The following is a 12,037-nucleotide window of genomic DNA, read 5'->3' on the forward strand; positions in this document are numbered from 1 at the left end:
CTAAATGGTGTTGCCTTCTGTTTAGCTCTCTTGTGGATTTAAACATTCAGCTGTGGTAACAGTTGATGGAAAACTCTTTACATTCGGGAGTGGAGATTATGGACGGTTGGGTCTCCGGAGCACGTCTAACAAAATGCTGCCTGAAAAGGTGACTGCACTGGAGGATTATTCAATAGGACAGGTACTGATATCTGGAATTTGTTTGATCTATAGAATGAATATAAAGTGCACATGCATAGTATTACTTTGGTGCAGGAAGAAATGCTTTGTTTTTAAATCTTGTGATGGAGCCTGTGATATACAGGTTACTGTGCACTGCTTGTCAAGTAGAAACATTTATCCTGCTTTCAGTCATGTAAGATGAATATGGATCACTTGTTTCTGCAACATGACTGCAATAGTTGATAATATGATATGCTCTGGAATTTGCTCCTTTAACTCCTCAGTCTCTTCACCCTCCTTCCATTTCATGATCCTACTTAGAACCTGATGTAAGAAAACTACTAGGCACTTGGTCTAGGTATTAAACAAGGCTTTAATCAACTGTTTTTCAACATGGAGATCTAGTTGTGTCCTTCACTAGTTCCTGTTAAAGAATGTCCTGAGCAAGCTGGGCCCATGCCTGAGTATTTATACTCTCCCTGGACAGCGCCACCAGCAGGCTACCCAGTATCATTTCATAATTCATTTCCACATGAATGACAAGATTCATGTCAGAACCCACCTTTCTTACCAAGCTTTTGGTCAGCCCACCTAACAGTTCCTCCTTTGGTTTAGAGTCCATTTTTTCCTTAGACCTCTTCAACGTCTTGGGGCATTTTTTCCATTTTAAAGGCACATAAATGCATGTTGTAATAGTTGTAGTAGTAAAAGAATTCTATAGCACCTTTCACAATCTCAGGAACTCACAAAGCGCTTCACAGCCAATTAAATATTTTTGAAGTGTAGTCACTGCTGTAATGTAGGGAAATGCAGCATCCAAAGTTTTTTTTAATTATTCGGTCATGGGATGTGGGCGTCGCTGGCAAGACCAGCATTTATTGCCCATCCCTAATTACCCTTGAGAAGGTGCTGGTGAGCCGCCGCCTTGAACTGCTGCAGTTCGTGAGTACTTTTTGTAGCAGTTTGGTACAACTGAGTGACTTGCTAGGCCATTTCAGAGAGCAGTTAAGAGTCAGCCACATTGCTGTGGGTCTGAAGTCACATGTAGACCAGACCAGGTAAGGACGGCAGATTTCCTTAGTGAACCAGATGGGTTTTTACGAAAATCCAGTAGTTTCATGGTCACCATTTCTGATACAAGCTTTTTAATTCTAGATTTATTTAATTAAATTACTGAGTTTAAATTCCCCAGGTGGGATTTGAACTCGCGTCCGGATCATTAGTCCAGGCCTCTGGATTACTAGTCCAGTAACATAACCACTATGGTACCATACACATAGCGCACAGCAAAATTCCACAAACAGGAGTGAAATAAATGACCAGATCATCTGCTTTAGTGATGTTATGGTGTGGAGATGCTGGTGTTGGACTGGGGTGGACAAATGTAAGAAGTCACACAACACCAGGTTATAGTCTAACAGTTTTATTTGAAATCATAAGCTTTCGGAGCGCTGCTCCTTCGTCCGGTGAAGTGGAGAGATGCCTATAGACACAGATTATATAGTCAGAGAATAATGCCAGATGATTACAGGTAATCTTTCTAACTGCCATTTATCACACCTCGGCAGAGAGATAATCACAGCAATCAGAGGTGTGAATGGTGTCCAAACAGGTCAGTCAGGAAAACATTACATCAAAGAACAATGAGGTGGGGTCACAAGGGGTAAAATGTTGCAGATGCTGGGGTCTGTATGAAAAACAAAAAACAGACAAAAAACATTTTCTTTGCTGGAAATCACAGCAGGTCCGGCCGCATCTGTGTGGAGAGAACAAGCCAACGACGACTCGAGTCTGGATGACCCTACGTCAGGTGGGGTTACATGTAGCGTGACATGAACCCAAGATCCCGGTTGAGGCCGTCCTCATGAGTGCGGAACTTGGCTATCAGTTTCTGCTCTACGATTTTGCGTTGTCGTGTGTCTCGAAGGCCGCCTTGGAGAATGCTTACCCGAAGATCGGAGGCTGAATGTCCTTGACTGCTGAAGTGTTCCCCGACTGGGAAGGAACACTCCTGCCTGGCGATTGTTGCGCGGTGTCCGTTCATCCGTTGTCGCAGTGCCTTCAAACAGCCACCTATCCTCAAACAGACCATCGTTCGCAGCAAATTACCCAGCTTTCAGGAGAACAGCAACCACGACACCACACAACCCTGCCACGGCAACCTCTGCAAGACATGCCAGATCAGCAACACAGATACCATCATCACACGTGAGGACACCACCCACCAGGTACATGGTACATACTCATGTGACTCGGCCAACATTGTCTACCTCATACGTTGCAGGAAAGGATGCCCCGGAGCATGGTACGTCGGCGAGACCATGTAGACACTGCGACAACGGATGAACAGACATCGCACAACAATCGCCAGGCAGGAGTGTTCCCTCCCAGTCGGGGAACACTTCAGCAGTCAAGGACATTCAGCCTCCGATCTTCGGGTAAGCATTCTCCAAGGCGGCCTTCGAGACACACGACAACGCAAAATCGTAGAGCAGAAACTGATAGCCAAGTTCCGCACTCATGAGGACGGCCTCAACTGGGATCTTGGGTTCATGTCACGCTACATGTAACCCCATCTGACGTAGGGTCATCCAGACTCGAGTCGTCGTTGGCTTGTTCTCTCCACACAGATGCGGCGGACCTGCTGTGATTTCCAGCAAAGAAAATGTTTTATGTCTGTTTTTTGTTTTTCATACAGACCCCAGCATCTGCAACATTTTACCCCTTGTGACCCCAGCTCATTGTTCTTTGATGTAATGTTTTCCTGACTGACCTGTTTGGACACCATTCACACCTTTGATTGCTGTGATTGTCTCTCTGCCGAGGTGTGATAAATGGCAGTTAGAAAGATTACCTCTAATCATCTGGCATTATTCTCTGACTATATAATCTGTGTCTATAGGCATCTCTCCACTTCACCTGACTAAGGAGCAGTGCTCCGAAAGCTTGTGATTTCAAATAAAACTGTTGGACTATAACCTGGTGTTGTGTGACTTCTTACATTAGTGATGTTAGTTGAGGGATAAATAATTGCCAAGACATTGGGAGAACTCCTCTGGTCTTCGTTGAATTGAGCCATGGGGTCTTTTATGTCTACCTGACTGGGCTCATGAGGCCTCAAGTGTCAGCCTAGATTATGCGCTCAAGTCTCTGGAGCACGACTTGAACCCATGACCTTCTGACGTTAAAGTGCTACCAGCAAGCCAAAACTGACACCAAGTAGTAGCCATGAAACCAGGCATTGTTCAATTCCAATTGCACAGCCTTAGGCTTAGCTAAGACAGATGCGTGGGAGCCTCCTGCCCCATTTCAACAAGTGGATGTTCCACTTAGGATGGTCCCTTTAATTGAGGGCTGGGTGGGCTGAATACCCCTCTCTCATAGACCCAAAAGGGAAGGTTTGTTCTTTCTTGCTCTTACTGTCTTGTTTTTTTCTCCTTCCCCCCACCCACCCCCCCGCTTTTCAGTCCACCTTCTGTAGAGAGAAGAGAACGCTAGTATATGGAGCAAGGGTTCTCTGTTATGATCCCCAGGTTATGCTGGGTATTACACATTAAAAGATACGATCTGGATTATAGGGGGTGTGTGGTCCACTTGTGGTAGTAACTGGTGAATAAAAACCCCACAGGAAAAGTGGTCTAACCGTGGCTAAGAGAAGTGAAAGATAGAATTAGTTTAAAGGAAGAGATTTATAATGTTGCCAAAAAGAGTAGTAAGCCTTAGATTGGGAGGATTTTAGAATTCCGCAAAGGATGACCAAGAATTTGATGGAGAGAAAATAGAATACAAGGGTAAACTAGCAAGAGACATATAAACAGATGGCAAAAGCTTCTATAGGCATGTAAAAAGAAAGAGATTAACAAAAGTAAACATGGGTCCTTTACAGGCAGAGACAGGGGAAATAATGTGGAATAAGGAAATGGCAGAGACATTAACCAAATACTTTGGGGGGAAAATTGGGTTGCTTTGCGCCTCCCGTTAGCATCCTCTTCGGGGCACAAAGCAACTAGCGCCCAGGCGCGACACCATCCACGCCTCTCACGAAATTCAGCGGGAGGTTAGCGGCGTCGCGCGGCACTGCCAGTGATGATGTCATTGCCGTGCGCAGCACTCCAGCCGCGATCTTCGGGAGCGCCCCCTGACTTACCGCCGGACGCAATGTCCGACGGGGTCAGGGGGGCCTACCTGCGGCCGGGGCGGCGCAATTTAAAGGCGAGGTGCGGGGGCGGCCATTTTTGTTGCTGGCTGCCTGCCAGCACCTGCCTGCGCTCCCGTCCCCGGCCTCCTGAACGCCCCCCCCCACCCCACCCGCGGAGTGCCGACTGCGCTCCAAGAGCCCGGCACTTCTCTTGAGTGCTGGGCTCTTTTGCCGGCACTCCCAATCCCTGGGGGCCCAGCTGGGCCCCGGGTCATGCTGCGCAAGGCCCCTCCCCTTTAAGAAGGGGAGGAAGACCTGCAATACTGCAGCACATAGCGCCGCGATATTGACTCGCAGTGCCCCAAGAGGGATGCGGGGCGCTTCCAGTAGTGCCCCACATCCCTCCCTCTTGGGGCACAACCACTGAAGTTCTGGCGCTGGGGTGCTAATTTTTCTGGGGGGCTAAAAGTATCACCCCGGCAACGTTGGCACCCCATATCAATTTTTAGCCCCCTGTATCTGTCTTCATGGTAGAAGACACACAAAATATTCTGGAAAAAGTGGGGAACCAAGGGTCTAGTGAGAATAAGGAGCTTAAAAAAAAATAGTATTAGTAAAGAAATAGTACTAGAGAAATTAATGGGACAAAAAGCCGACAAATCCCCTGGACCTGATGGTCTACGCCTAGGGTTTTAAAAGAGGTGGCTACAGAGATAGTGGATGCATTGGTTTTGATCTTCCAGAATTCCCTAGATTTTAGAATGTCCACGTGGATTGGAAGATAACAAATGTAATCCTGCTATTCAAGAAAGGAGGGCGAGAGAAAATGGGGAACTATATATAGGCCAGTTAACCTGACATCAGTAGTAGGGAAAATGCTAGAATCTATTATTAGGGACGTGGTAACAGGGCACTTAGAAAATCACAATATGATTGGGCAGAGTCAACACGGATTTATGAAAGGGAAATCGTGTTTGACGAATCTGTAGAGTTTTTTGAGGTTGTAACTAGCAGGGTAGATAAGGGGGAACCAGTGGATGTAGTGTATTTGGATTTTCATAAAGCATTCAATAAGGTGCCACACAAGAGGTAATTACACATAATTAGGGCTCATGGGATTGGGGGTAATATATTAGCATGGATTGAGGATTGGTTTGTGGTAAACCACTGTTATAGTTATCACTGTATATTGTTCTCACTGTCACATCACTACACGAGGTCGCCTCTTGTCGCACTGTTATACCTGGGCTGACCACCTCCGACTCCGCCCATTACCTGCCCAGGTATAAAGGTAGCTGACTGGCTAGTATTCCTCCCTGTTGGATCGGATCACCCACGAGGGTGGGCTCTGTTATTTAGCCAATAAAAACCTTCAGTTACGTTCTTAACTCGTCGCCTTTTATTGGACTAATTGATAGGCATATCATGGTTAATGGACAGAAAACAGAAAGTAGGAATAAACAGGTTATTTTTGGGTTGGCAGGCTGTAACTAGTCAGGTGCCTTAAGGATCAGTGCTTGGGGCTCAGCTATTTACAATCTATATTAATGACTTAGATGACGTGACCGAGGGTAATGTCTCCAAGTTTACTGACGATACAAAGTTAGGTGGCAAAGTAAGCTGTGAAGAGGACACAAGGAGGCTGCAAAAGGATTTAGACAGGTTAAGTGAGTGGGCAGATGGAATATAACATGGAGAAATGTGAAGTTATCCACTTTGGTCAGAAAAATAGAATATTTTCTAAATGGTGAGAGATTAGAAAATGTTGGTGTTCAGAGGAACCTGGGTGTCCTTGTACACAAATCTCAGAAAGTTAACATGCAGTACAGCAAGCAATTAGGAAAGCAAATTGTGTATTAGCCTTTATTACAAAGGGATTGGAGTATAGGAGTAAAGAAGTCTTTCTGCAATTATATCGGGCCTTGGTGAGACCACATCTGGAGTACTGTGTACAGTTTTGGTCTTCTCACCCAAGGAAGGATATACTTGCCTTAGATGGAGTGCAACGAAGGTTCACTAGACTGATTCCTGGGATGAGGGGGTGATTGTCCTATGAGGAGAGCTTGAGTAGGCTAGGCCTATATTCCCTAGAGTTTAGAAGAATGAGGATGATCTCATTGAAACACTTAAAATTCTTAAGGGCCTTGACAGGGTAGATGCTGGGAGGATGTTTCCCATGACTGGGGAGTCTAGATCCAGGGGCCACAGTCTCAGAAAAAGGGGTTGGCCATTTTGGACTGAGATGAGGAGAAATTTCTTCACTCAAAGGGTTGTGAATTATTGGAATTCTCTACCCCAGAAGACATTGGATGCTCAGTCGTTGAGTATATTGAAGGCAGAGATCAATAGATTATTGGATACTAAAGGAATCAAGGATCTGAGGATAGTGCAGGAAAGTGGAGTTGAGGTAAATCATCAGCCATGATCTTATTGAATGGCGGAGCAGGCTCGAAAGGCTGAATGCCTGTACCTGCTCCTATTTATTAAGTTCTTATGGTCTTAACAGTACAAAAGCTTTGTACAGAACAAAGGGTGGGGAAGAGGAAGAACCAGTTTCTCTCATGGTTACTGTAAGGCACCAAACTCTTCTGCAATTTCTCCATATTTGGACATTAGCCTATTCACCTGTATTCAATGAATGAGGAGGCTTGAAAGAGAGGATGACATGCTCCTGGGCCTCTGTCAGTACCAGTTGCCAATCAAGAATTTCACAAGAGTTGGTGAGACTGACACAAATCATACAGTTTCTTCCCTGTCTCTCTTTAAAACATCAGCCTTGGTCAGACATCATCTGGAGTATTTTGTTCAGTTCTGGGCATCGCACCTCAGGAAGAATATATTAGCCTTAGAGGGGATGCGGCGGACATTTACTGAAATACCGGGGCATAAAGGGTTAAATTGAGGACAGGTTGCATAAACTTGGCTTATATTCCATTGAGTTTAGATGGTTGAGGGGTGATCTAATTGAGACGTCTAAAATGATAAAAGGATTTGATAGAGTATATGCAGGGAAGCTATTGCCTCTGGTGGGAGAATCCAGAGCAAAGTGGCACAATCTTAAAATTAGAGCTAGACCATTTAGGAGTGAAATTAGGAAACATTTTTTCCACACAAAAGGTAGTGGAAATGTGGAATTCTCTCCCCCAGAAGGCTGTGGATGCTGAGTCAATTGAAATTTTCAAGACCAAGATCGACAGGGATTAGGTAAGGTCATCAAGGGATATGGAGAAAAGGACTGAAGAGGACTAATTTGCAGGGTTATGGGGAAAAAGCTGGAGTGTGGGATTAACTTGGACAGCTCTTTCAAAGAGCCGGCACAGGCACAACAGGCCAAATGACCTCCTGTGCTGTAAGATTCTATGATTCTATTCTATGGGGGAAAAATTCAGTTGGTTAGCACCTTAAGAGGGCGCTAATGGGGCGCAAAGCTACTAGCGCCCGTGCGCGGCGATGTTTGCGCCGCTCACGAAATTAACTAGATATTTTTCGGCGGCGCTAAACACTACCGCCACGATCTCCTGCGCCGGCAGATCGTGACGTCAGTTCAGTGCATCGCGCCCCGGACTGGATATTGAGTGGCGCCCCCTGCCTTACTGCCTGCCGCTAGCAATGACAGGTTGAGGGGAGCGATTTGCAGTCAGGAAGGGACTGGGGGAGCGCTATTTAAAGGTGACCGCTTCCTGCATTTTTTTGTTGGTGTCATTTTTGCACCACGCATTCTGAGAGAGAGAGACTTCTGGGGAGATTCAATGCTGTGTGAAGGAGCTTTGGGTACTGAGCAGCACTTTGCAGGTTCATTTTGATTTGCCCTTCCTTGTATCAATTTAGAAGAGACTGTGGGGGCTGCACTCTGAGCTCTTTCCCTGGGCCTCTCCATTGTTCTTTCCAGCAGATTTGATGTACAGGTCTCTCCAGGCCGAGGTACAAGGCTGCAATGAGCAGGGTGTGGATGGAGAGTAAGATCGACCCTCCCCTTTAAGAACTGGCCAGCCCCATTGTGTCTGTGTTCCATTGCTGACTGACATCACATGAGCTTCGCCAGCGCTCTGAGGTAGCGCCTCGCTCCTCGGCCTTTGTGCCTTAAGATGGTGTGCAGCGCCTGATTTAGCGCTCCAACCACCTCCAGGGGCGATAAAAGCCAAGTTTGCAGTCGGAGGCGATAATTAGCGCCAGGTGCTAATAATTGCGCTCCAAACGGGGCAATACTGAATTTTTCCCCCTATGATTCTAAAGGCGGGTAAATAGTGTTGGGGTACAAATCAGCCATGCTCTAATTAAATGGTAGTACAGGCCTGAGGGGCTGAATGGCCCATTCCTGTTCCTATGTTTCTAGAATAGGTTTCAAAACATAACTCATTCACATACATTCATTGCCAAATATTTAATTTTCATTGAAGACAGTTGTGATTAAAGGCTCCAGGGGTTGTTGAAGAACAAGAGAAGCACTGTATAGAGGTTTAATTGTTGGCTGCATTATTTATTCATTCGCAAACTATTTCCACATAGATGTTGTTGTAAAGTAAAGTTAGAGATTTCCTTTATTTCCTCAGGTGGCCTGTGGGTTGAATCACACCCTCGTTGTCTCATCGGATGGAATGATAGTCTGGTCGTTCGGTGATGGAGACTATGGCAAGCTGGGTTTAGGAGCTTGTACTGTTAAATGCTGTCCCCAGGTGAGAATAAAACATATAAACAACCATTCTATCTTAACCACCTACATAAAGGGCATATGTTCTACCTACTTTATAGGTGATTCTGTGTGATTCTGTGACCAATACCAGCTTATGTATTTACAATAAAATATTTACAATATATTTAGCCTAATTTTGGAAAGATCTTTTTATTTATCATAACTTAAGATATTTTAGTGCAGTGTAGCATCCAATAATGGTAATGAATTAATTGACTCCTTTCCTCTGACATATCTGTTACCACGGTATGTGATATAAAGCCAGTATTAAGAGTTTGTCCAGTGGTGTTGTAGAGAAATATTTCTTGGCATGGTTTGCTTGTAGGTTTGGCCATTCGTACTGCTGCCTGGGCTATGACCAATGTTCCCTCTTTTTTTTTCGTGCGCGATCCCTTTAATTGGCTGCGCGGCCCATTCAAATTTTCGCACATGTGCAGTTTCTTCTATGTAAAAGCCGGTGAACGGCCTGTGTGGGACCTCGAGACCACTATGACCAATAGTTTTGGCACCAGGTTTGTTGACTTGACTAAGCTATGTCTCGCTAGGAAATACACAACAGTCTGCGAGGTTGTAGTGTGCAAACTGCTGTAATTTATTAACCTGGCTAAAAAAAAAGCACAGCTTGAAATAGGGCATGAAAAAATTGCTTCAGTAATTGGAAGCAAAAGTTTATATTTTATTTCTCATTTGTTCAAGTTTCCCATCCAAATAGTATAACAATATATTGCATTTACTTATTTTACATCTGAATTATTTAGAAACTGTTGTTGCTTGATTTGAATGAAGTCACTGTTCACAAATTAATTCAAATGTAGCCATTAACGCCATTGCCTATATGTCATGTTGAATACTGCGCTCTTTGAACTGTGTCGTGCCTAATGTGTATTGGAGATTTTAGGTTATCGTGTCAGTTTTTTTGAGATCTCATTTTTGTTAGTCTCTCATATTTGCAGGACATAGAGAACTGGAGAGTCTTTAGGACTAATTCTTTTGCTTAAATTGAGAATTAAATCAGTTTTTGATTGACTGTGGTGGGAAGTTTAATCTCTAATTATAATTTACAACTAACTGTGATTTTTACCACACAGAAAATTGAAAGCCTTTGCAATAAAGGAGTGAAGAAAGTAGCTTGTGGTACCCAGTTTTCTGTTGTACTAATGAAGGATGGACATGTATTCACTTTTGGACAAGGTACCTTTCTATATCTCCCCATCTGTACAGTCCTGTTATTGTAAGTAATAAAATACTGATATAACATTTAGGCTATAAATTAGCAGAGGCTGTAAATAGTTTTTGGGGTGATTCATTGTACTCTGAAACCACTTAATTCGATGTGAGACAGTTATCAATGAGGCATATCGGTACTGGGTGTATCTGGAAAGCATTGGACTAAAAGTCAGAAAGTTATATTGACAATATATAAATCAATGGTGAGGCCAATTCTGAAACATGGGCGATTTTCTGCTATCGGAGGAGGTGGGTTTGGAGGCGGGAAAAGCGGGAAAATCAGATTCAATGAGGACGGGTTTGGAACCCGCCTCCGCGGGATTTTGCTGGTGCCGGTTTTGCAGGTCGGGAAATGGTCCCGCCTCCAGCTGGCCATAGAGATACTTGTGATCATTAAATGCTCGTTAAGGGTCTCTCTAAGCCTATTTTGAGAGGCCCTTGTGATTTTTCGAGGATTTCGGCGTGCTCCACTCACCTCCTAAACCACGCAAGGTAAACCTGGCAGGTTGACTCGTGGGTGGCCTCCTCACACCTGCAGGTCTAACAAGACATTGTTTATTGCATCAAGGATTACATGCAGGTGCCAGACTTTGGCTTTGAAAGGTCTCTGAGCACTTTTAGAAGGCCTTCCGAAGTCGGAGGTGCTGCAGCTTGAATCAATCAACTGTGGGACCTCCTTGGAAGACCCTCTCTCCGCTTGCAATGAGCGCTTCCCCAAAGGAGGCATCTGCAAGCAGCATGGGAACCATTGTTTTCTTTCTGCATGGACCTCAGATGAGGAGGAGGAGGAGGTCAGAGCGCCGGTGTATCGACCAGCGGCAGCACACGAGCACATGGCTGCCCGGGATGCAAGAGATGAACGTATCCTGGCCAGATTTGCATAGGTTGCCCAAGTTGGCACATATCCTTGGCTCCATCCTAGGACATCATTGACAATGGACATGACTCTGGCCGCCTTTCACTCAGGCCACCAACCTGACAACGCAAGTGTGGCGGAGCCCGCAATGTGGAGCTGCCTAAGGCGAAAGAACAGATGCCATAACGCCAACATTTTGGCTTCAAATCATTTTAATGCTTTCGAACAGGGATGGCATTTCATCAATACACATAAACATTCTCCCAATCTGCACACAGATCTGGAGGTTATATCCCTTGCCAGCTGTACCCACAGAGGTTTCTTTGGCCTCTTCCTCCCAGATGAGTGGAAGAGCACCTCCATGCTAGCTGTCACCCCCTCAAACAACATTTGCAGTGCCTCATCCGAGAGCCTTGGGGAGGTCCTTGCCTTGGAATTGGACATAGTGGTTTCTCAAAATATGTTGCAGGTGGTGCAGCATAGGCAGAAATGCTGTAGAATGAGCCAAGGGAGCAAGAAGCCATAAAATCAGACTGGAAAAGTGCTGTCAACAGAGGCAGGTTTCAGTCCCAAAACACTAATTGACCAAGGGCATCCCACACCTGAAATCAAGTGGCCAGTCATGGGAAAATCTCAATTTTGAAAACTATCAGTGGAGGCAGGTTTCAAACCCACCCAAACCGAAACCCGCCTCCATCTCTCCTCCAGTGGGAAAATCGTCCCCTAGGTTTGGTGCACTTTTGGTCACCCTACTTCAAAAGAAATATAGTTATGTTAGAAAGCTTCAGAGAAGAGTGACCAAGATGATACTAGGGATTAAGGTACAAAATTATTTTTTTTAAAGGCTCAAGCAACTAAACTTATTTTTGCTGGAAAAAGAATGAAGGGATACAAGATATAGGCTTACAAAATAATGAAAGATATAGATAAGGTTAAAGTAAGCAAGTTAATTTTCTTGAACAAT

The 12,037-nt window shown here is 44.9% G+C and overlaps 1 protein-coding gene across 4 annotated transcripts in view; it reads left to right on the top strand.

The window, feature by feature from the left end:
• LOC147123467 (putative E3 ubiquitin-protein ligase HERC1) overlaps positions 1-12,037 on the top strand; it is a 491,571-nt gene that overhangs the window by 395,243 nt on the left and 84,291 nt on the right. For all 4 annotated transcript variants that reach the window (XM_085973371.1, XM_085973346.1, XM_085973361.1 and 1 more), the window contains 3 exons: positions 26-181; positions 8,851-8,973; positions 10,079-10,181. In XM_085973371.1, the coding sequence (XP_085829497.1) occupies positions 26-181; positions 8,851-8,973; positions 10,079-10,181 (382 nt within the window). The remainder of the gene's footprint in view (positions 1-25; positions 182-8,850; positions 8,974-10,078; positions 10,182-12,037) is intronic.

This window comes from Somniosus microcephalus, chromosome 2, assembly GCF_052327205.1.
Source record: "Somniosus microcephalus isolate GS21.2 chromosome 2, FLI_Smic_1.0, whole genome shotgun sequence".
NCBI classification, from domain to species: domain Eukaryota; kingdom Metazoa; phylum Chordata; class Chondrichthyes; order Squaliformes; family Somniosidae; genus Somniosus; species Somniosus microcephalus.